This window comes from Xenopus tropicalis, chromosome 3, assembly GCF_000004195.4.
Source record: "Xenopus tropicalis strain Nigerian chromosome 3, UCB_Xtro_10.0, whole genome shotgun sequence".
Lineage (NCBI taxonomy): Eukaryota > Metazoa > Chordata > Amphibia > Anura > Pipidae > Xenopus > Xenopus tropicalis.
The window spans coordinates 59,208,223-59,232,860 of record NC_030679.2 but is presented as its reverse complement, the minus strand read 5'-3'; the positions used below and the strand labels follow the sequence as shown (position 1 = coordinate 59,232,860).

At 37.5% G+C, this 24,638-nt stretch overlaps 1 protein-coding gene across 1 annotated transcript in view; it reads right to left on the bottom strand.

Moving 5' to 3' along the window:
• The window catches only part of myrfl (myelin regulatory factor like), a 72,561-nt gene extending 49,330 nt beyond the window's left edge, over window positions 1-23,231 (bottom strand). Inside the window, exons 1-6 of the mRNA XM_031898926.1 lie at window positions 22,855-23,231; window positions 7,788-7,878; window positions 6,874-6,932; window positions 5,423-5,663; window positions 2,915-3,003; window positions 757-907 (exon numbers count right to left, since the gene is read on the bottom strand). Of these exons, the coding sequence (XP_031754786.1) occupies window positions 757-907; window positions 2,915-3,003; window positions 5,423-5,663; window positions 6,874-6,932; window positions 7,788-7,878; window positions 22,855-22,909 (686 nt within the window). The 5' untranslated portion in view covers window positions 22,910-23,231. The remainder of the gene's footprint in view (window positions 1-756; window positions 908-2,914; window positions 3,004-5,422; window positions 5,664-6,873; window positions 6,933-7,787; window positions 7,879-22,854) is intronic.
• Window positions 23,232-24,638: the final 1,407 nt, after the last annotated feature.

The following is a 24,638-nucleotide window of genomic DNA, read 5'->3' as shown; positions in this document are numbered from 1 at the left end:
TAGATAAACTCCAAATAGAACACATGAAGATCTCATCAGATTTCCCCTAAACTTCAAATGCCAGGGAGCCAGTAACTGTAATTGAGCCTCTGTCTTTGTTTTTTATCTTTCTGCTGCACAGAAGTATGACAGCAATCTTATAAGCAGAATGTAATCCTCAATGTTTACTCCCGTCCCAACCAATTTATCACATGTGAACAACACATTTGCATTTTGATGTCTGTATCCATTAGGCACTTGATATCTGACAGAAATAGAACATTGTGTTCCCTTTCCATGTTATTCTTCTATGGTGCAAAGCCCCAGTGACAAAATGTGCCTGAAAATTAATTTTGAGATGAATGGCACTGTCAACTACAGAAAGAAGTATGTGTAAAGTCCAGACAAGGTACTTTTCTCATTCAAAGCACCTCAAAATATATTTGAGGGGCAACTTATAATACAATAAGATTAGTCTTATAATTCTGATAACTGCTACTTTTGATAATGTCTTTGGTATAGGCTGATGGTGTTACTGTTGTAGTTCACCAATTCAACTGCTATGGATTGCAAATCCCTGTAATAGAATATGAACTGGCAAATAATTTAACAATAAATGCTAGAAGAGATTTTAGCAAGTAGCAAATACTTGTGTTTTTTCATTATATATCATAAAGAAGCAATGCCATAAAAGTTCGTATTTAAATAATGTAATGCAGTTCTTTGTTTTTAGGATGGATATACTATAAACATTTCCACTGAAGCCCAGATACTTACAGCTTTTCTGCGTTCGCATTGCACAAGTTACACCAGTTTCCTGTTTGGTATGGCTTCCATGTCAGTGACTGATAACATTTGTCTGTTGAGGAGACTGTCTGGCCATCGCTTTCATAACCATTCACATCAATAATGCAACTGGATGAAAGTGCTGTATAAATGAAAATGTATGTATATCTTTATTTATATAGTTCTATTTGTATATCAGTGCAGTCCTTTTTTTCTATACATCCATTGTCTATACTGATATTTAGGGGAAACAAACAATGTAATAAATAAATATTTAATTGATACAGTAACAAAAATTAAGCCACAGGTGGAGCCACAGTAATCTACCCATATGATGCATAGAACATACCATTTATTAAACTAGGACAGGGTTGCAAAATTCATGGAGAACTGAAAATTCTTTATTCTGATAACAGTATGTCTATAGACAATTGTTAGGGAGTATGACTTACCAATAACTATATTTCTTTTTATTTTTTATTGTTGTACATAATTCCATAAAAAAATATACAGACTGCCCATTTGCTGGTTGTAGATCACATCACTCCCAGCTTCTGTCTGCTGATGCCTCTTGTGTTTAACTATACATTGGACAACCATTTGGGAGTGATAACCTTGCAAGTTAGCTGGAGGTGTATAGATTCATATACAATATTGAACTTCTGAAGAAACAACAGTGGCCAACTCTATGTTGTAGATCCTATGATACCAAACTTTTCTCAAATGATCCTTCTACCTGGGCCTCACTACAAACTGCAGGTAAATCTTACATCGTGCATAAATTCATAGTGAAATGGTTACATTCTAAATAAAGTGAAAACGAATGTAGGACTGGGCAGATCAGCCAACTGACCGCCCAACCTCCTCGAGCACACATACCTTATACTTAACTTTGCCGCATTCAAGTGACGGGGGGGAGTGCCAATGCTTGGGATCAGGTCTGGGTCAGTGAGGCCCACCAGGTTTTATTCCAGTGTCCCGCCTGCCCAGTCTGACCCTGCAATTATCAGTAAACAATATCTGTATTTTTTTAAACTGATGTTTTTAGACTTTTTTTTTATTTAAACCTTTTTCTCCATTCAAGCTCTACAGTCTAGGAACATGTTTCCTAAGAAATAAATTAATAAAGTTATTGGTGATCATAATTTCCCTTATTGTTATGAACTGTATATGAGTGCAGTCATAATGACTGTTTTCATACAAAGCTCAATCTGAGTGCTGGGAAAGACACACCAGATTTACATCATTGACTCCTGCTGAAGCAAAATTCCATTTGAACTAAATCCCCTGCAGTTTGCTTTTGGCAACTAGGAAATGAGCAAGCTGTGTATATAACTGGCAAATAAATGTGTTATATATTGGTGTGCATTTGGAGCATTACCACCTTAAGGCTCTATAGATATTGCTGAACTGCAAAACTGGAATTCCACTGAAAAGCCTAAGGTTGCTCTTTTTGTTATACTTACATATCAACGGGCCAATACATGCTGCCATAAAATACTGCTGTTTTTGCCATTACCGAAACAGTTATTATAAAGTCAGATATTTGTGTGTGTTTCTCTAACTACAAATATTAAAAGGCATCAATAAAGCTAATAAAATATAGATAAATAAAGATAACACTAACAAAACATAAATACCCCATAAACACAGGAATTTGGCTATTTCTCTAGTTTAAATTGACCTCTATAGAGACATAATTTGCTCTGGATCAGCCAGAAAGTAGGCAGTTCTTACTTGAAAAAACACAAGTTGATGAATTTGTTTACTTTCTCAACTTCATCTAGTATGTAACCATACAGGTATATCAGAAGATACAGCACTAGACCTGTTGAGGGGTCTAGGAGTACAGACGCACAATTTGAATCATTTTTGTAAATGTTTGGGAAACCATAAATAAAGTTTGTAGTGTGGCACAGTAATTTCTAGTGAAAGCACTGGTCTTCTATGATAAACTGTTTTGAAACACCCAGGTATTTTATTTAACTCTCTATCTAATCTCTGAGGTCAAGCATTCAATATTGCTGATTTCTTGAACTTGACCACTATAATTCCCAAGGTATGCCAGTTCTTTCACCTAATTAAATGAGGTTTCAGGAATAACACTTAATTAATACTATGTAGCATTAAAAACTGAAATGTGTTTTACATTGCTGAGTGTCCATGCTCCATGGTGACCACTTGTCTTTGTCATCCAAATGCGAATGCTTTCTTTTTTTATTTGGTGAAACCGCACCACTAAAAATGAAAAAATATAAATATTGGAACTGTAAACCATACAAATCATAAATATTATTGATATGTGAAACCACACCAGCATTTAAGACAAAAATCTTTGTATTTTTAGAGGTAATTCTTAGTGAGATTTATATAATATATTCAAGTGACAATTGTGGCCTATAAATACCATCCTTTTTAGTATAATAGTACAAGTTGAAATCCACTCTGTCTGCACTTATGGACAGATCCCTTGTCCTGTCAGTGCACACAGATAGAGGGGATGAAAAGCAAAAACTACCCATACACTAATAGCCTTTGGTTGGAAAAGGGACTAGTAATCAGTAAGTCATAATAAAATCTTTTTCTCCACAGTCTTTGCCTGTGGATAGTTTGAATGTATGTAGAATGTGTGTAGAAGAGATATAACAAAATTAATGAATTCACATCTCTATCCTTTAAAAAATATTATTGTCTGAAAACAGCCACCTTTTTTCCACTTAATATCTTGAGTGTTTGATAGGAAGTTATGGTTTATGGGCATGGGCGTCCACAGAAGGGGGCAAGAGGGGGCACTTGCCCCCCCCTGGAAAAGTAGCAAAAAAACCAAAAACCTTACTCCGTTTCTGCACTTTCCCCTCAAGCCCGTTTTTGCTGTGCTCCGATTGGATCTTTCTTCTTGTGGATTCACCAATCAGAGCACAGCTTCCTTGACAGACAGTAAAATTGACCAATCAGAGCACAGATGCACACAGGGATCGGGAGATTTTGCAAACTGGAAACAGAAATAAAGACTGAAAAGATGAATCTGCAGCTGTAACTTTACCTGAGAACCAACTCTCAACTTTTGCTGCAGTTTTCATCCCACAGGTACTATACAGTTCTAAAGAATCACTAGCTGACATTAAATTGTTTAATTTATAATCTATCCCCTACCCTAACACATGGAGGGTAAGTTAACTCTTTCCCTCTGAAAAAGCTCATTGTGTGTTTATATATGTGTTGTTGTTTTTTGCACTTACTATTTTTTTTTTTTTTTTGTCATTGTTTTGTTCATTTATAGTAAGTTACAGTGGGGCCAATGTTGTGTATCAGTGCCAGTGTTATAGTGCCAGGGCCTGAATATCTGCCATTAATACCCACTGCTCCTCACTGTATATAATGTGCTGGGTTTGTAAATACGGACTGCATCTCACTGTATATAATGGGGAGTCAGTACCCACTGCCTTTCTTGCTATAAAACTAACATAAACACATCTAAAGGGGTGGTTCACTTTTAAGTTAACCTTTAGTATGTTATAAAATGGCCTATTCCTAGCAACTTTGCAATTGGTCTTCCTAATTAATTTTTTTGAATAATTTGCCTTTCTCTTCTGCCTCTATACAGATTTCAAATGGGGGCCAAAAAATATTGCTCTGCGAGGCTACAATTTTATTATTATTATAATTTTGTATTACTTATTTTTCCAAGTAGGCCCCTTAACTATTCATATTCCCATCTCTTGTTTAAATCACTACCTGGTTGCTAGGGTAAATAAGACCCTAGCAACCAGATAGCTGCTGAAATACCAAATGGAGAGCTGCTGAACAAAAAGCTAAATAACTGAAAAACCATTAAAAATAAAAGTGAATTCGAATGCGAACTACCCCTTTAAGCTAACTGATCCCAAACACAAATGTTTGCAGATCCCCTAACAGAAGTGCGCGTATGAATACTTTTACTACTAATACTAAACATTTTAGGGTAAAAAAAAAAAGCACCCCCACCCGCACTTTTGTACAGTATCCCTGGGAGTCAGTGGGAACGGCAAGAGGTAGTTGGGAGGTTAACTTTTTACGTCAGCAGTGAATCCACTAAGTGTCACATTAGCTGTAGGTCAGTCTGTGTATGGGCCATATTTAGCCTCCCCTAGTATCATCCTGCAAAAAAAAAAAAATATATATATATTTATCTGTTGCAGGATGATGCTAGCTTACTTGCCCCCCCTTGGAAAATTTTCTGCGGACGCCCATGTTTATGGGTTCTCTAGGGAATACAGATCAAAACTCTCTTAAGCGGTAACCAACACCTTAACCTCTAGAAACCCAAGTGAATGAAAAAAAAATGGTCCTTGCTGGTCTGTAGTGAGGAGATTTCTTCCCACTGACAACAAACAAATATTTTTGCTGCCACCTACCCACTTAAGTTCATCCTGTGTCATTAGAGATCCAAATTTATATCATGTAGTGTCCATATTAGTTTTCTAATTGAAGTATTTGTTATATATTAAATGTGAATGCTTTTTTATCGATACTAATATTGATCTTGATGTTAATATTGTCATATTTATATATTATCTATATTTATCTATTATATTACAATAAATGTAACTTGAACATTTTACAATGAAAATTAAGCTAAGGTTAAACAAAAAGGAATTTCAGTTTCTATATATATTACCTGATAGTTTGGGACAGTGGTTGTTGAGTAAAGGGATAGTTGTAACCTGTACAGTTTGGCAGAGTAGAACCATTCCAAGGTGTTTCAAGGTTATTTGCTTTCATGCAGGTGTCTGGAGAAGCACCAAGGGAGTGGCTTCCAGGGCTGGTATCGATGGACCTTTCAATGTATCTGCAGGATCCTGAAGGTGTAGAAGATGTGGGGTGAAATCCATTTGACCAGCAAGATGAATGCATCAAACCTGAAAGAGAAAACCAAACCCAAAATTGTTTAGATAAACTTCCAAATTTATTAAGTTAAATTACATCCTAGCTACTGTGTAGAAAATCATAAAGAAGCACATAAGGCAAGCAAAAGCAAGTTTAAGGGGAAACCTCTGTATTTTAGAAATAGGAATTATTGTACTTGCATAATATCTTGGGGCCTGCATCTACCCTTCCAAAAAAGAAATAATGATTGATGGTATAGTGTAACAAAGTATAGTGTAACACTCAAAATACTTTCTCTTCATAGAGTTTCTACTTTCAATTCTCTTTAATTATGTTGCTGGCATGTCTTCAACCATTTCACTCTTCACAAAAAGCAGGAAAATACACAGCAGGTAACATTCAGAGATTGTTCATGTAATATGCATTTTATTAATCATTTTGGGTTTTTTTGCATTTTGCATTCCATGTTGTCTCTTTATTTTTTTCCTACACTGTAGCCATTGGGTAACTGTCAACAAATAGCGTATTAGGACCTCAACACTTGTTAGTATTGGTCATTGTAGCATGCCTTAGCAAGATGGTCAAGTATCAGTTGAGGTATTTACCAGTAGATGCTTTGGGTGGCACTTCCCAATCAATACAGAAACGTCGGTTGTACATGCAATTATAATACACTAATATTTGTTTGAACCACAAGACCCTTGGTGCTGGTTGTGTTTGATTTGTGCACAGGGGCAGCTACATTGCAGCAACTTTCAGAGTGTGGTGCTGTCGTGTGGACTTTTATATATACATATATATATATATATATATATATATATATATATATATATATGTGCTAGACATTAAATACAGCACTGATGACTGTTAAATTGTTGTTTAAGTCAATCAATGTGACCCTTCCCTGATTTCACAATTATGTCTTTCCTGACATCTGCAAGCAGTCAAACCTTACTTGTGCTCACTACACCAGATGGGGCCACAAAGGTTGAAGTAGATGCTCATGTAGCAAATGATTAACTAGTTGGGTAGTTAAGAAAAGAAATACTTCTACTTTTATTTTTTAATATATCTACTTCTATATTTAAGTAGTAGAGTATCAAGAATCTAGAATGCTAGAAATAGGGGTAGAGGGCCAGCTCACATTGTTTAGCACAAAACAAGGTATTAGAAAGCAGCCTTTCTGCTGAACATTCAGTCATATCACCCTCTGCCCCCTACTGTACAACAGTGTGTACCTACCACTGATTTGCGGTGGTGAACATGGCTCTGATCCAGAATCAGGTGGTGAATCAGGTAACCTGGGTTGAAGAAATAAATGTTGATTTATTGGCACATAGCTGTTGGAAAAATATTGGTAGATAATTTCCTTTTGAAATACATTTTTGATAGATTCACTAGTTACTGGGAAGGTAAAAACATACTGTACTATATTTCAGCAAAGGCATTACCATCCTTGCCTACCATGAAAGTAAACAGTGCTTCTATCACATGTTGATAGTAAGGTATTTTTTACTTCATAAATGTTAGCAGAGTGGGTCAGGTAAGAAGAACTCTAACAATGAGAGGGTCAAATAGAAGGAATTCTGGAAAGGAAGGCCAATTTTGTTAACAAAATTGACATGGCATAACCCTAGAGCAGGGCTGTCAACTAGAGGGCCCTGGGCCCCCAGTCTGCTCAAAGGCTCCATAGACTTCACTATATGACATCATCATTTTAATTTAATCTGACCCTTCAACATACTAAAAGATAAGTAACTGGCCCACCACATATTATCAGTTGGACAGCGCTGCCCCAAAGGATGAAGTTCACCCACTGGGCTTTAAAGGGACAGCCAGGGCAATATGCTGATCAGATTCCCAATTACAGGTCAGTTGAGTATCTCCTCAACAAAAATGCTTTTCTTGTGGCTCCACTTCTCTGGCTCTACATCTACGCTGATTGTAAAACCCTGGTGGTGGGTTCAAACAATTACTAGCTGTTTTGATATGGTAGCAAAACTGTATGTGCAAACTAGCATTGGTGGCACAATTAATATTCAGGTATACAAGTACAGAGCTGCTGATGTACAATGCTGAATGTAAATAAATGCCCAGTGGGTGTCACAATCCATATATTTTTTTACAAATGCTAGATAGAAGCAATATTCTCTTACAGGGGTCCAAAAGCAAAATCACTGCTGATATATTGTTCCAACATGCTTGTGTCCACCATTGGGTTGTCCAAAGCTCTGTGCACATCCTGACCTTTAAATAGGAGAATAATATAGTTTAATTATATTGCTTGGCTAATATGTTATAACAGTATATTTAAATTACAATTGAAATGACATATTTTGGAAGACCACATTATACAAGAGTAAATGTATTCCGAGTGTTTGACTTCCCTATGCATATCATTACTTCTTCACAGTGTAATTACAGATGACATTGCGTTGTATTGATGACCTGACAGTCTGCATTTCTCTCTGATATATATATCCAAGAAAGAAAGTGTTTTTCAGATAAAAAAAAATGTGTCCATGAAGATAACCTTTAAATTCCCTGGGATTTGGTGTTCCAAAAATATACAATTTACCTGTCTTGCTCATTTATTATAATCTATTTTATAATCAGCTCACACTTCCATGGTGGATTCAGATAAAAATGAAAATAAGAACATCACATTGGGCATTAACAAAAAATTAATTAAAATGATCACATTTGTATTACTGCATAGCACAGGGGTGGGCAAACTACGGCCCACGGGCCACATCCGGCCCCTTGGCCTTTTTAATCCGGCCCGCCGCCGACGCCAAGTCTCATCACGCGAGACTTGGTGTCATTGGCGGGCCGGCCCGGGGGTGAGTAAATGTGGCCCATGAGCCAAAAAGTTTGCCCACCCCTGGCATAGCACAATGAGATATAAAAGAACTGTTAAAGGGGTGGTTCACTTTTAAATTAACTTAAAGTATAATGTAGACATTCATATTCTAAAACCATGGCCTTATTTATAAATATATATATTAGTTATTAAAATTGTTTTCAAAAAATTAAATATGCCCCCAGTCTCCGCTGCATATTTAGTTAGAGCATATATGTCAAACACAAGGCCCGGGGGCCAAATTCGGCCTACCTGGCTGTTTTATGTGGCCCTTGGTGAGTGTCTGACCATCCAGCCTGATCAGTTTCCATTTTCCTCACATAGTAACTAAGACTAAGGGGTATATTTATCATGCTGTGTAAAAAGTGGAGTGAAGCATTACCAGTAATGTTGCCCAAGGCATCCAATCAGTAATCAGATTTCAACAGTAGCAAAGCATCTATTGGCTGCTATGAGCAACATCACCGGTAATGTCTTACTCCACGTTTTACACATTGTCATAAATATACCCCTTAGTATCTTACTAAGTATATTAATAAAAAATTTGGCCCGCGACTTAGCCTGTGTTTAAGATTTCGGCCCCCTTATGTGATTGAGTTTGACACCCCTGAGTTAGAGGGTCGGGTCATGATGCGGAAGTGACATCATGTGCATTCTGTTGTCAATATGCTCCCAGGTTACCGCTGCGGAAGAAAAAATGTAATTGCAAAAAATTGGCGATTCTTATTGCTTATATGTCAGTATATAAATAAATATATATATATATATAACATGAAATCAGGACTGATATATATATAGATATATATATATTGTTTAATATGTTTCTATTGTCAGTGTTAATTGAAACTCCATTGGGCCACTTTGCCTATAAACTTTCAAAAGCAATTATTTTCCCAAGCAGAATAGACAGTAATTGTAATTTATAGTATTAATATAAGTGTATCAAAGGGGTAGAGTAAAAGTATTAATGTGGCCCAGTGAAAGGCAGGAAATTCAAGCAAAAATTTCAGTAAATCTAGTCAGGGCCAGTGCTGGTTATAGCACATAACACACACAGTCTTAAGGCTTGTGTACTCACATATTATGCATTTTCTTCCTCTATCACCATATTTTCAAAATATTTGACTGATTTTTATCTGTTAGCTGTAGTTATCACTTACCCTGGTTGTGATGGGTTTTCCAAGTAAATAAATATAAAATAGCATACAAGAGAGCAAATCAGCGTTGCGGGGGTGCAGTACCAATACAGCTAATATATTAAAATATAAATAAAATTAGAATAATTGTAATATTTGTTAAAAAATCACACCAACAGCTTAGGAATAGATAGATAATAGATGTGACCATATAAAAGCATCCTTCTTAGGGGCTAATGAAATGGCTATAAATAAGGTGCTTTTAATGCATTCAGCAACATGGAAGCACTGTCACTGCAATAAGAAGAGTAACGCATATTTTTTTAAGTTTTTGACTGTCAGTGTTAACAGCTTGCCCATGTTATTGTCAATAGCAGCAATGATGGCAGCAACATGGTTGGCCTGTAAACAGGACAAGAGGAACTCCGCACTATACACTGTAAAATGTAAGGATGTTAGAAATGACTGAGGAGTTTCATAGCAATATAAAGGCACAAAACTGATGGCTGAGATTTTCAGTGTTTTTAAATAGGTTGTGGAACTCTGAGGTGACTTCTGATACCCTCATATTTTAAAACAGGGGGTTCAATATTTTGTTTTATATGCAAGTTTCAGTGAGTCATGTGTCACCAACATGACCAAGAGTTTATTATAAGTGATAACATCACTGATAAGGATATATATCATGGGATAATCATTGTTCTTGATATATATATATATAGAAGAAGGCTGAGGCACACACTTATGGGGATAACAACTTGGGTGCAAATCTGAAAAACAATGTAAATATGTAACAAATGTTGATGCACACCAGGAAAATTTCAGTAAAAAAAAAAATATTATTTTATTCAGATCGACGTTTCGGTCCTCACCCAGGACCTTTTTCAAGATAAATCTTAATAAGATCTTGATCAAGGTCCCGGGTGAGGACCGAAACGTCGATCTAAATAAAAAAAATTTTGATGAAATTTTCCTGGTGTGCATCAGCATTTTTTACATATATATATATATTTTTTGGCTATTTTTATATATATATGTGTATATATATAGGGGCTGATTTACTAATCCACGAATCAGAATCCCGAATGGGAAAAAATCGGATTGGAAACGAACATTTTGCGACTTTTTTGTCTTTTTTGAGATTTTTCCGTCATCGGCGCAACTTTTTCGTAGCTGTTATGACTTGCGCGAATTGTCGCGACTTTTTCATAGCCATTACAAATTTCGTGAATTGTCGCAACTTTTTCATAGCCATTATGACTTTCGTGAATTGTCGCGACTTTTTCATAGCCATTACGACTTTCGTGAATTGTCGAGACTTTTGCATAGTCATTACGACTTTCGCGAATTGTCGTGACTTTTTGGTGTTGAGCGCTCGAAAAATTTGCGACAATTCGCGAAAAAGTCACAAAATACCGTTCGTGGATTAGTAAATGTGCCCCATAGTGTTAAAACATATATATACAGTATATTGTGACTGAAATTGAAAGATAAACACATTTTCATGAATTTATCATGAAAATTATCATTATCACGCAATACATAATTGCCCTAATTAGTTGTATGTTTTCATGGTGTACTTTGTTGGGCAATACATGAACAAGCAATAAACTGTATCTTCTACTAACCTTCAGAATATGGATCAAGGATAATGTATTGTTTTATAGAATAATACCTAACACTTTGGAAGGTCATGATTTTATTATAAGTACTTGTTCCCTTCTGAAAAGAAATGCAGAAGAGTAGAATTCATTAGCTTAAACTGGTCTATATTGCAGCAATGCAGTATCTCATGGCAACAAAACAGAATCTAGTGTAATAGATACATATTAGTATAAGATGTTTAGCCATGAGGTTTGCTCACATCTAACAGTTACATACACACAGCTCAAGGGGTTTATAAGCACCGCCAGGACCACCATCAGAAAATTTGCCCCCCCCCCCCATGAACACAAGCTCACAGTACCAGAATTTGGCCATGCCCCTTGTGTGTGCAGTATAAACAGCTGATATTGCTTTATAATAAGCAGTTTTTATAAAGAGTTCCATTTATAAATGGACAAAACGGGCGACAAAATAATAGCCGCGGGCGACGAAACAATAGCGCGCGACAAAATAATAGCCGCGGGCGACGAAACAAGAGCCGCGCGCGACGAAACAATAGCCGTGCGACAAAATAATAGCTGCGGGCGACGAAATAATAGCCGTGCGACAAAACAATAGCCGCGGGCGACGAAACAAGAGCCGCGGGCGACAAAACAAGAGCCGCGGGCGACGAAATAATAGCCGCGGGCGACGAAACAAGAGCCGCGCGACAAAACAATAGCCGCGGGCGACGAAACAAGAGCCGCGCGACGAAACAAGAGCCGCCGGCGACGAAACAAGAGCCGTGCGACGAAACAAGAGCCGCGGGCGACGAAATAATAGCCGCGCGACAAAATAATAGCAGCGGGAGACGAAACAATAGCCGCACGACAAAATAATAGCCGCGGGCGACAATTTTTTTTGTCGCACGACATTTTCGCCGTTTCGCGAATTTTTCGCCGTTCTTTTCAAAGATTCGCGAATTTTTCAGCGAAGCGAAACGGAACAGATTCGCTCATCACTATTCATATGTACTAAATCTTTATTTTTAGCATTATATAGGGCCAAATACAATTGTGTTCAACATAATCTAAATACATTAAAATGTATTCACTGTTTTTCATTAGTTATGAAATCCTTTATATACTTTTCTTTTTGCTGTTAACCTCCCTCCCTTCCCTCTGTAATCAGGAGAGTTTGTTCAAGCAGGAATAGTAAGTTGTGTGTAATGGAGCCCTTCTCTTTCCAGATGTTTTTAATGTGTCACACAAAGATCCGGCCTGCCCTTAATCCCTCTTTACAACATTCAGCTAGTACAGGTGTATCAAATGTCAGTCTTGGGCTCAAAGAATGATTGAGTCATTTGCAGTTGATAAACGTTTGAATGAGCAAAAATAATCTTTGTAATATCTTCAAAACAACAAGAAAATAGTTAAACCTGTGTTTGATTAGTTACAACTGCACAGGGTGGATCTTTGCACATATGGCTGGGAAGACAAGAAGTAAATGGGTCTGCTTCATTTAGATTGTAAGCTGTACAGAGCAGCTACCTTATTACTTATTGCAACCATACCATGTATTTACTTGTCTTTATTATCATACTTTGTAATTATCTATTATTGTAATACCCCCTGTTTGTTGTATTAATTTATTGTTCTACTGTACAGTGCTGTGTACATTAGTAGCACATTATATATCGATATATATATATATATATACATAAGTGATTACAAGCATTTGCTACCACACTTGTGAGTTCAAACTGCTGTCACTAGTGTTTCCGTTTCTTTTTATAAACACATACATGTATGAAACTAATCTTGTTTTGGATTCTAACAACATCCCCCCTCCCCATTGCTACTTGTCCATTCTGAGCTTTATTATACTTAGCTTATCTCCTTACTAAGCCATGGTGAGTTGGTTGGGATATAAAGCAAGTTCCTCCTTTTGCATAAGTTAAAAGTTGCTCTGACATCTAAGGTTAGTGCTTTCTGACATATGTATAATTTGTGCCACAGGATGAATTTACAAGCAGTGAGGCTCACTAATAATGTATTTTGCCCTCTGATACTATCAAGCAAAATGTTATTTTTATCAGTTTTGTTGTAGTTAATGCTCTTGTACCACCGATGAGTTATGTCAGTGGATTTTCAGTACATACCCAAACAAATAAATAAGGTTGAGGAGACTGCCTCATACAGACAAAATCAAACAAAAGGAATTCTGGGAATGAATTCCAAACTCTTAAAAAAATCTCATTTGTAGAACCACATGGTGACTCTACCTAAGCTGATCCGAAAACCCTGCACTACATTGATGAGCCCCAGAAAGGGCGAAACTGGTCTGTAGTTGGGAATCTGATCAGCTATTGTCCTGGCTTCAGCTTCAAACCCAGTGGGTGAGCTGTAGCCTATAGGATAAACCCATGTAAATGAGATTTTTTTAAGAGTTTGGAATTCATTCCCAGAATTCCTTTTGTTTGCTTTTGTCTGTATGAGGCAGTCTCCTCAACCTTATTTATTTGTTTTTGTAGAACTACATGGTGACTCTACCTAAGCTGATCCGAAAACCCTGCACTACACTGATGAGCCCCAGAAAGGGCGAAACTGGTCTGTAGTTGAGAATCTGATCAGCTATTGTCCTGGCTTCTGCTTTAAACCCAGTGGGTGAGCTTTAGCCTATAGGATAAACCCATGTAAATGGGATATTTTTAAGAGTTTGGAATTCATTCCCAGAATTCCTTTTGTTTGCAGTACATACCTATAAAGTATTCTATTGAACTTAATCGTCATCACACCAAACAAGCAGCTTGAAGGACATGCACTAGATAAGTAGCCCTGCCTTTTATTTTACTATAAGAAAGAATGTGACCTTCCAGCTGTTGGGATAACAGAATACTCATGCAGAAAACAAAGAATATCTATGAAATATCTATGACCAAGGACTATGAAAATTAACTACACTGTGAAAATATAATGATTTTTAAAAAATTGCCATTTCCTCTAATCCAGATGGCACTGCAAACTACTGAAATTGTGTCAGCATCCCTTTAAGGATAATTAAGGCTGGTCGTATGCAAATCTTTTGTTCCAAACCTGTGTCTCTGGGCTTTTGAAATGCTAGTAACACCACCTCTGTTTTGCAGCAAGGTCATTGCCTCTGGTAATGCTCCTCTTTGCACTTAAAATACTGAGCCTACACAGCAATTTTGAGCAAATCAGACTTCCTGTTTTGTAGTATAACAGAAAGGCCCTTGTTGGAATTATGCTAACTAGAGTAAAACAAATCCCTACCCATTTATAAAATATGGAAAACTTCTGGTTATGGAATTCATACCACAAAATAAAATAAAAAAAAAATATGCCGAATGCTGTTAATATTGCTGTTTCTTGTGAATAGTTTCAGCATTTTGTAAACTGTAAAAATGTTTACAGTCACCCATAGATGTTATCCATTTTTAAAATAAATAGATATTAGAAAAATATTATTAAAGCAGACATTACATTTGCACAACCAAATTGTATAACAGCAGCTAAAACAGACTGGCACTATTAGTCAGTTCCCACTTGGAATTGTTCAGTTCCCAGTGTGAGAATACTCATTTAAAAATGCTTTCAGAATCTTTAGACTATTTCTGTTTGAAAGAAACTCTTATAGTATTATATATTTACCAATTCTACCAATTTGCATTCTCTAAATGCAAATTAGAAAAACACACAGTCGAGTTAGCTGATTTAAGCAAATGGATTTTTACGCTCCAAAAATGGCTTACATCTGTTATTATACATTATGCCAACTATGATCTGGGCAGTCTATAGAACTTTTTTACTTTGTGTTGTATAAAGTACAGATATTAAAGTATAGATATTAGTCCAGTTGTAGGAACTGTAATGGGCACAAATTAGAAGCCGTTACACTTCTGACCTTAGGCTAGTGGGCCATAACATAAAGAACACCCAAATTCTATCTTTGTCAACTAATAAGAAACAAAATATACATAATAAGCCTTTGATATACCTCCTTTGGGCAGAATTTGAAAGTTAGGCGCAACAGATGGCTGGATATAAATTGGAAGCAGGATGTTAAGACACATTGGGCCTGATTCACTAAAGTGCAATAAAATGTGCGCTATTTTTAGTGTGCGCTATAAATTTTACCGCGTCTTAATTTTGGCGATTTTTCGCACGATTCACTATAAGTATACTTGCGCTTTTTTACGCGCGATATTGCATGCATTATTTAACTCGCGAAGACTATTTCAATGCGGTCGCCGCATATGAATGGTAGCATAGAAATAGTGTATAAAAATTGTCACCGCATATAAATGGTGTATATAAATATTAGCCACATATGAATGGTAGCATATAAATGGTATCATATAAATAGTAGATGCTTATAAATAGTAGCCACTAGTGATGAGCAAATGTGTTCTGGTTATCTTTAGTGAAAAATTAGCAAATCTTTCGAAAGATCCACGAAACGGCAAAAATGTTGTGCGGGCAAAAAAATTGTTGCCCGTGACTATTATTTTTTGACGCTTGTATAAATTTTTGGATGTGCGTTGAATTTTTGCGTGGCGAATTTTTTCATGCGTTTTGCCATTGGCGGATTGTTTTGCGAAACGCATGAAAAAATCCGCCGCGAAAAAATTCAACAAACATCCAAAAATTTGCTGCGAATCCATGCCTGGCGAAACATTTCATCACTTGTAGCCAAATATAAATAGTCGCGCAAATGAACGCACGCCATGTTAGCCATACACGCCAATACTTGCGGAAAATTACTGTATTAAAAATGAACATTTCGCTGCAAACTGGCGGCTGCGTCACTCTAGGGGAAACACAGACTTCAATAAATCCCACTGCAAAGTCCATATTTTATTGCAAAAAACTCATTTACTGTACTTTTCTATAATTATCGCCTGCCTGTAGTAGGTGTTAATTTTGAGTAAAATTGAGTAAAAAGACACATACTTGAATAAATAACACTGTAAGTCCATATTTTATTGCAAAAAAATCATTTACTGTACTTTTCTATAATTTTTTGCCTGCCTGTAGTAGGAGTTAATTTTCGCATAGCCGAATGCGATATTTAGCGCGCAAAAGTTATAGTGAATCATGCGATCGTATTCTTTTCAGCGCCGAAATTAAAGCATGCGGTAAAACTAGCGCAAGAAATACCGCATGCGAAAATGGCGATTTATCGCACGCGATAATACTATGGTGAATCACGCGCAAATTATCGCGTCTTTTTTATCGCACTTTAGCGAATCAGGCCCAATACCTTTTATAACTGATTTGTGTGGGAAAAAATACAAACTTTCATTTTTTTTTTTTTTTAACTATCAGCCATAATATAGCCAAGAGTCAAAGACTGAATCTCTAGACAGGGAGTCAAGAAGCTTAATGTCTAAAAAATACAGATCAGTAATGGCAGTGAATGTTTCAATTCAGATTGCATTACATTTTAGAAAGGGGCACTTTCTTGCCAAGGAAAAACAATAAACAAATGCAAAACAAGACAGTGCACATTTGGACTACTACCTCTATAATTTATTTCTGATTTGAAGTGAACCTAGCAGATATTTATTTATCTCTTTAATGGAAAGAAAGCTAAGTAAGAATTAGAGAAAATGTGCTGACAGAATGGGGAATTAATCATTCAGCTTATTTCCTCCTTATATGTCACTAGGCTAATCATGGGCGCCTTGGGAACTAGAGTGAAAATAAAAATACTTTATCAATACCATACAGTGCACAGCAACAATTTGACTGCCACTGCTGTATTCTATGTTTCCAAATTCCAATGCAGAGATGGATATATATACATTTAAAAATTGTCACATGTTTAGTTAGCCATGTTCTTAATTAAAAGACATGAAAGTTTGTGTTAATTGTGCTGTACCTTTTATAACTGCTATAACCATTAAAATACCCCAGCAATCGTGAACACAGAGGGCATCCTCAATATTAATATAGAATTGTGACCTCAGTCACAGTTCCCGTGTAAAAGAACACATTCTGTACTCACTCACAGTCCTAGCCCATACCCACTTGCACTATTTTTAACCATATTCATCATATAAAGTTTAATTAGGGGCCCATGGATCCCCAGACCTGCATGTGAACCTGTACATGTGAAGTTTTGTGAAATTCACACTTATACTTATACAGTACTTGTTCCTGAACACTTGTAGCATATTACCAAAACAAAAACATAAGGTGTTTGTTTGCTCTGACAAAGTAAACACAAGATCATTAACCCACAGTATGTAAAACTAACCTGTTCATGTGAAGTATTATAACTATGTAATGAAATATAGCAAGAATAAACTGTATTACAAATCCTGAGACTGGACTGAATATCTTTGAATCCTGTTTGGGGTAGAAATCCTTAGAATGTTATAAAATTGTGTCTGCCCTTTCTTGTACCCTTGTTTAAGGAAGAAGTTCCAGTAGTGCCTACTAAAAATAACAGAAAGCTAATGTCAAAGCAATGTGTCAGAGTGCTCAAGGGAGATTATCTGTAATATAGGACTTGGCAGTGTACCCAGACTTTACATTAAAGGGACAGGAGCAACTGCCCTGGAACCTTCTGTAATATAATTGCAACTTTAACCTCAGCAGATTTGATAGTCACAAAGTAAAGAAAATTATATTCTGTGTTCCATGCAGGCAAGCAGTAAGGAATATAGATAGAACAGAGCTCAGGGGCCACAAGTGACAATCTCAGGGGTTGAATATAGCCTCAGGGGTTGAATATAGCCTATTACTTTTACATCATGAATGCTGACTCATATTAACCTTACATGTCATTTTGAAGGCAAGGAGTAGGGCTCTTTAAATAAAAATCACATGTCACAACCGTATCATTATATTGTGTGTGTGTGCTCCTTACCCCACACAAATTGAGCCTAGCTGTACGTATTTCCCACGTTCTGTACTGCAGGAACAAACAGGTACCTAGCAGCAGGTCTGTTGTGGTGTGTGACAAAACATTCTATCCATGTGAAAGAAGTGCTGTCCAGTTGTTTCATTATAGTGGACCAGTTATTCATTCACCTATTTAGTCAGTGACACATGGGATGTTCATTAGTGCTGTATTTTCAGTTAAAACTGATCAAAAATATTAATTCTATACCAAACATCCCTGTCAGTACTGTCACCAACCAGTGGTGGTAGACAGCATTCAATACCTAAATTTGTCCGATTGTTTACAGTTGAGCTGTAGATAATACATATTACAAACACAGAAATATATTTTCTTATAGTTAAATGGAGGCGCTGTGTGCTTCAGAAATAAATATGATACAAATAAATACACATGCGACTATTGATCTCTGAATTTGGAGGAGGAAGAAGGTTGTAGAACCACAATTCTCAGGCTGATTAAATCAATAGAGCATTAGTGGTTTTTAAAACAAATGAAGGATAGCTCTTTATTGACTGGAATGTAGAACAATCTTTAGGAGGATAGTCTTTGATACTACAATTGTTCAGTTACTCATGAATACAGCTATCAACAATTGGGGTCCAATCCCAAGTACACGCCCTCCTAGTGGAACCTAGTCTGGAACACATCTCCTACTAAGTCTGTACACTTAAATCTCTACTCTGTCGGTGGTACACCCAGAAATGTTAATCCTTTTTGAGCTTAGGGCTGCTCAGTGGCTACCCTGATCCTAACTCTAATCCTGCTATTACAAAACTATCCTAACACTATCTTTACCTACTGGGCCTACCTCTGCCTGTTTAAAAACAGAAATTCAGCACTTTAAGTTACCAGGAGTGACTTTTACTGCCCCTGGTAACTTTGGGGCACTGCCGTCCGAGTTGAGTTTCTTAACTCGCTTCATTGCAGCAGCATCCCTGGTAGGGGCATTATTTCCCATCTCATGCATTACCAACAGTTTCATAGCATAGTACAAGACTGCACTGATGAGAAAGCAAGTTCAAAGGCTGATCTCAGGCGAGTGCTGATTCTCAACTAGGTACCCAATCACCTCCCCCCAAAAGCTCTGTATCGAGGGACAATTGTGTGCCAGATGTTGGAAGGATGCCTCTAAATCCTGGACACCTGGCCTCTGAGTGCCTGCCCATTTTTGGAGTTTCAAAAGAGTAAAAAACAATTGGTGAATACATTTAAATTGTTGGACTACCAATACTACAGAACTGTACATTGCCATCCCTTTGAGAAGGTGTTTAGTAAAGTCTGGTTCATCGCAAAACCTTGGTTCATCCCATTCCTTCATGAGAAATGTCTGCACCTCACAGTAAAGGCCTACCCTTACCCCTTTACTGTGATCGGAGCCTACTAGTCACAAGTAGCCCTGTTATCAGTACAACCAGCATCTTAACACAGAACTTATATTAAACGATAAAACTTTATCACAACTTTGTAAAATGGAGGACTGAAGCTGCGGAAAAATATAAACTTATAAGTGCAATAATACATTAGGCTTGTAATTGCTGCAGTCAGGAAGCCATATAATATTAAATGCCCTATAACCCCAAACAGCTGCATCCTGTTTATTTGAGTGGTAAATATTCTCCATCTGACAGATGCTATCTCTACCACACACACTTCTGTGTTCCCAGAGACCTCAACTAACCCAATGCCATTAGCGTGATGATGCATATTGGAGACCTTATTTTATGCCACCACTTAGGGCCGTGACACACGGGGAGATTAGTCGCCGCATACCGAATCACCCTAGTAGTGGGCGACTAATCTCCCTGAAATGCCATCCCACCGACTAGAATGTAAATCGGCGGTGGGATGGCATACGCAGTGCCGGGATTTGCCGAAGTCACAGAAGTTTCCTCTCAAGATTTGCATTCTAGCTGATGGGATAGTATTTCGGGGAGATTAGTCGCCCACGACAAGGGAGATTTGTCACGCAGCGACTTATCTCTTCGTGTGTCACAGCCCTAAGGGTGAAAAGGAATTAGGGTAAAAAAAATCTTGGACTCAATCTTTATCTCCCTAATGGGGTTGGCTGGCATCTCTGCTAGTATCTGTCACAGGCAGAGCACCCTTTATACAAATGAATGCAGAACAGCCGCTAGCAGGTAACCCTATTTTAATCAGCATGGTTAAAAACTTTTATTGACACTGCCTCTAGTTCTCTTTTTGTAAACCAAAATATTTTCCATTGTGATATACAATTTAATACAATTTGAATAACTGTAAAATTTCCACTGATACTAACGGTTCTTGTACTCCTTGTACAGGTGTAAATGTGTACCAGTACAGTGACCCATAGAGACCAATAAGATATTTAATTTCACTGCACTAAGATGATCAAAGCTAATACCTGTTCACTTACTAGGGCTGCACATTTGTTACTAAAAGGGCCCCCTGGTTTATAATAAACATGTGCAATAATCCCATGAAGGAACAATTAAAATCATTAAAATAATTTGTCTTAGATCTCAGCCTAAAACACCTAACTACTGCTTAACCCTATTAAACAGGTTGAGCTTATTGTACTTATTTTCATTCAGTAAATAACAAGCAGCTCACACTTAAGTAACAACACTGGAAACTCTCAGTCTAAACCAGGCTCCATGGGTCATGGAGCAAGTTAGTTGCCTGCAGGGGCGGGCCGAGCCGACCGGGCGCCCTAGGCAACCCGGTCGGCCACCAAGTCCCTGCATTATTGGGGTGAGATGCATACCGATAGTTCATTCCCCCCGCCATGTAATGACAGGCGGTGGGGGCAATGAAACCAGAGCACAGCACAGACTAGGGGTAGGGAAGAGAGGCTCCTGCCTGGCGTCCCCCAATCGTTGCACCCTACCCTCTTCTGCCTACCCCTAGTTCCGGCCCTGGTTGCCTGCAATAGATCTCTGCTACTGGGGTCCACTAACTGCACCAGCAACAATGGTAATAGGCATTAGAAAGGCCTACGTGTCGGTCTTTCCACTGGTGACTCCTATTGTTGCCGGTGGAAAGGCATTTTAGAGCAGTTAGTCGCCCCCGGTAGCAGAGATCTATCACGGGCAACTAACACACTCCGTGGGCCATCAGCCTTAAACTCCCTCCTATTTTCTGATACATTTTGTGTAGTTAGCATATGTTTACTTATCTCCTCTTAATTAAACCATCACATCATTTATATCATGAAAGCTTGTTCTAGATTTACTGCTTATGTTAACAATATTGTTGTGTTAAAAAAAGATCATTTAGTATTCGTTACAATCTGGAAAACTCTGCAGAAGCGATTGAACACAATCTGTTTCTCCACCTGACCAATAATGTAGATAGAGTTGAAAAGTAGCCAAAAAAGGAAAAGAAGAACAATGAACTTGTGCAGAAGGCTCATACTGTCCCAATCTGGTGTATACAAATGTGTCTGTGATTTGCTCAAGGCTTGTGTCTGAGTCAAAGTTGTGCAATGGCAGAAGCAGTGTGTTGTGCAAGAAAGACTGAAACTGCTGATGATTAAATTATGGCTTTTTAACCAACAAAGTTTAAATGATAGGTCAGTACTAAGGAAATCTTTAAACATTTCCCATAGAATTTGTTATTTCCACAAAAATAAACAACCCCTATTTGCTTGTCACCCCTTATAACTTTATTTAATGGAAAGTGCTCTGGCTGACATGCATGGAGCAAAGGCAGGTGACCTGAACATTTTTGTGCATCTGCCGGGGAGCTTATCTTTAAATAGGATTTTGAGTAAGTAAATTAGGGTTCAGATTATTTTTGATATTTGTCCATATCTTCTATAGAGGATTCAACTTGCACCACCCTCTAAACTGCGCTCTGCACTGAGTGCTGGATACATGCCTCCATCTCTTTAGAATTAAGCACAACTTAATGCAGGCAGAATGGTGGGGGGACACTAGGCATATACATGCTTTGTCTGCCTACACCTAGTTTTGGGTCCTGGGTGATCTTAAGATGCTGGCATTTTTCATGGTAATGAAAGGGGGCTGTGCAGTCAGTGAGGGGTGGGTGGTTTGCCTTAGCGTGCCGTTTAATTCTGGCCCAGCACTGACAGTTCACAAGTCTCAGGAGGAAATCAAGTGCAAAAGAAAATAAGCATGCCATTTATTATGGATTAATGCATATTCTTGTGTACGATTTAATACCCTACCATACAATACTCTGTAAGTAGAATGAGTTTACTTACAATCAGTTAAAATCATTTTGGGGTCTGCAAAACAAAGGTTTACGTGGGAATAGAACAGTTTTAATCCCTTATAAATGGAGATTAACAATTTCCAGTTTTGTATTGTTCCATGCCTTTAGTTATGTAATATATAAATACCTTCCTTTGTTGGTGTTTCCATTTTGTTTTACTAGTCAAATGGATACCACCCTGTGCATATAAAACAAGTAGTGACGCCTATTTACATTTATAGCCACAGAATTACCACAATTCCAGAATATTTTTGTTCTAATTTAACAGATTAATGTAGGAAAGAGTTTGGCTTTATTAAAGCATGAATTACAGAGTTGTTTGTAGGTGGGGAGTTCTGATATAGCTGAGCCAATGTAATATCAGTCAGTGCCCCACTTCCAAACATAAAGCAGTTTTTATTTTGTGTTATAGAAATAATAATAATAATAATAATAACACATTAAACCATTTGTTTCAATAAAACACCATTTTTAGAAAAGAATAATTACCTTCAAAGAACTGTTGCAAAGCTTCATTTTCCCCTAGTACATCCAGTCTGTCCATGATACCTTTCCTGAAAGTCTTAAGCAGGACTGTAGCTTTTACAAGACAAGATGAAGCTTTTTAGTTACGCTTTCAGACACGACACTGCTAGGCCATGATTCCAAGAAGGGGTTGCGCTGTAAGTATTCATAACACCTCAAGGCTTAACTGATCTGTGGAAATCCAGGTCTTCATCATAGTTACTGCCCTTTTCTTCACTCCATTGCCATGAGAATGTCACTAACATTTATTTTTAAAAAGAAATAACAAAGTAAGTAAAGAAGCTTGTTTTTTTTCCTTTAATTATGAACAGCAGGTTATGAAGAGCTCATTCTTTCCTGGCTGTAAGGACCTTTGATCTCAGTGATCTACATAGCTCATGCGTACACACCAAAGTAATAATCATTACTTGTTATCTAACATTTGTCCTTCCATGCAGCAAAGATATTTTTATGATTTCAGTGAGTAAGCAGTACGCCTCTTCAACTCTGATGATGTGTTATGTTCTTTGAGGAAGCAAACCACTTTCAAAGAATGTCTGTTAAACTGAAAATAATATGCCCATTTTTATAATAATCATTTAATTAGTACACAGGGTTTAATAGGAAATTGTACCTATGAATAGTGTATAAATTTACAGCAATTAAATGTAGGTAGGTAAAGATACTGCACACATCTGATTGGCCTCTTTTGGTTCATCCCTCTCTGGAGGGAGTGGTGTGGTGCTGGGAACCTGGAACGGAGGTAGGTTCCAGTATAGGGTAGTAGGTGCCAGGATAGTTTTGTAATATCCGTGACTGTGAGTGAGGGGCAGGATCAGGGTAGTTAGTAGAGCACACCGAGGCTCCAACAAGGAGACCAGTAAGGGTAAGTACCTTGTGGTGACAAGGCCATCAGTATAGGGACTCAAGCGGTCAGGCTTAGGGATAGAGAGATTCCTGGAGTATGGGACCACTGTGAGCTTTGCATAGTGCTGGGGATTAATTCACCAAGGCAGGCAATATTACCTCTGTGGCGTTGTGAACGCTACACCTGAAATTGTAGCTAACTGAAAAAGTGATTGAAGCATTTACTGTATGTTCTTGTACCATCTGAATCAGTACCCATTATATAATATATATAATTATATTATTTATATAATTATAATTTAAAAACAAAGAGTTTCATTTGTTTTTAAAGAACCCCATCTGGCCTATGGTGGATATACATTTAAGTGAGGGCCTACCTGAGTGAGAAGAGTCTTGAGTAACATATGTCCTAGTGGGAGTTAACTGGGAGTAGACACCAATCTGCACAAGCTTGAGGTATACCAGTGGAGGTAATAGTCCCCTGGGGTCCCCTGACTCCATCTACATAACATTTAGTCGTAGTTACCTGCAGGCTTCTAGCAAATATAAAATACTTTGCTGCGGTGTGAGGGAGAGGCTGAATACATGGGCAGTGCAACACCTAATGCATAGGCTACTCTAAAGAAGTTCTGGTTTTCTCTGGTCAATGTGGTTACCCCTCATCTGTCTCTACTCTAGAAACACTTGACCAATTGGATCTAGTCCCCAAGCACGAAACTTTTTCTGATCGGTCTCGACATCCAGCCAAACATACTGTTCTGTGCATGGCTGATAGGTGTAATGATTTCATCATTCCAAATGAAGCATTACAAAGTTGGGTGGAGCAGGATGCTGTGAGGGACCTGGGGTGGATATGACACTATTGGTACACAGTGTCTGATGTATGCTATTAGGAATATAGG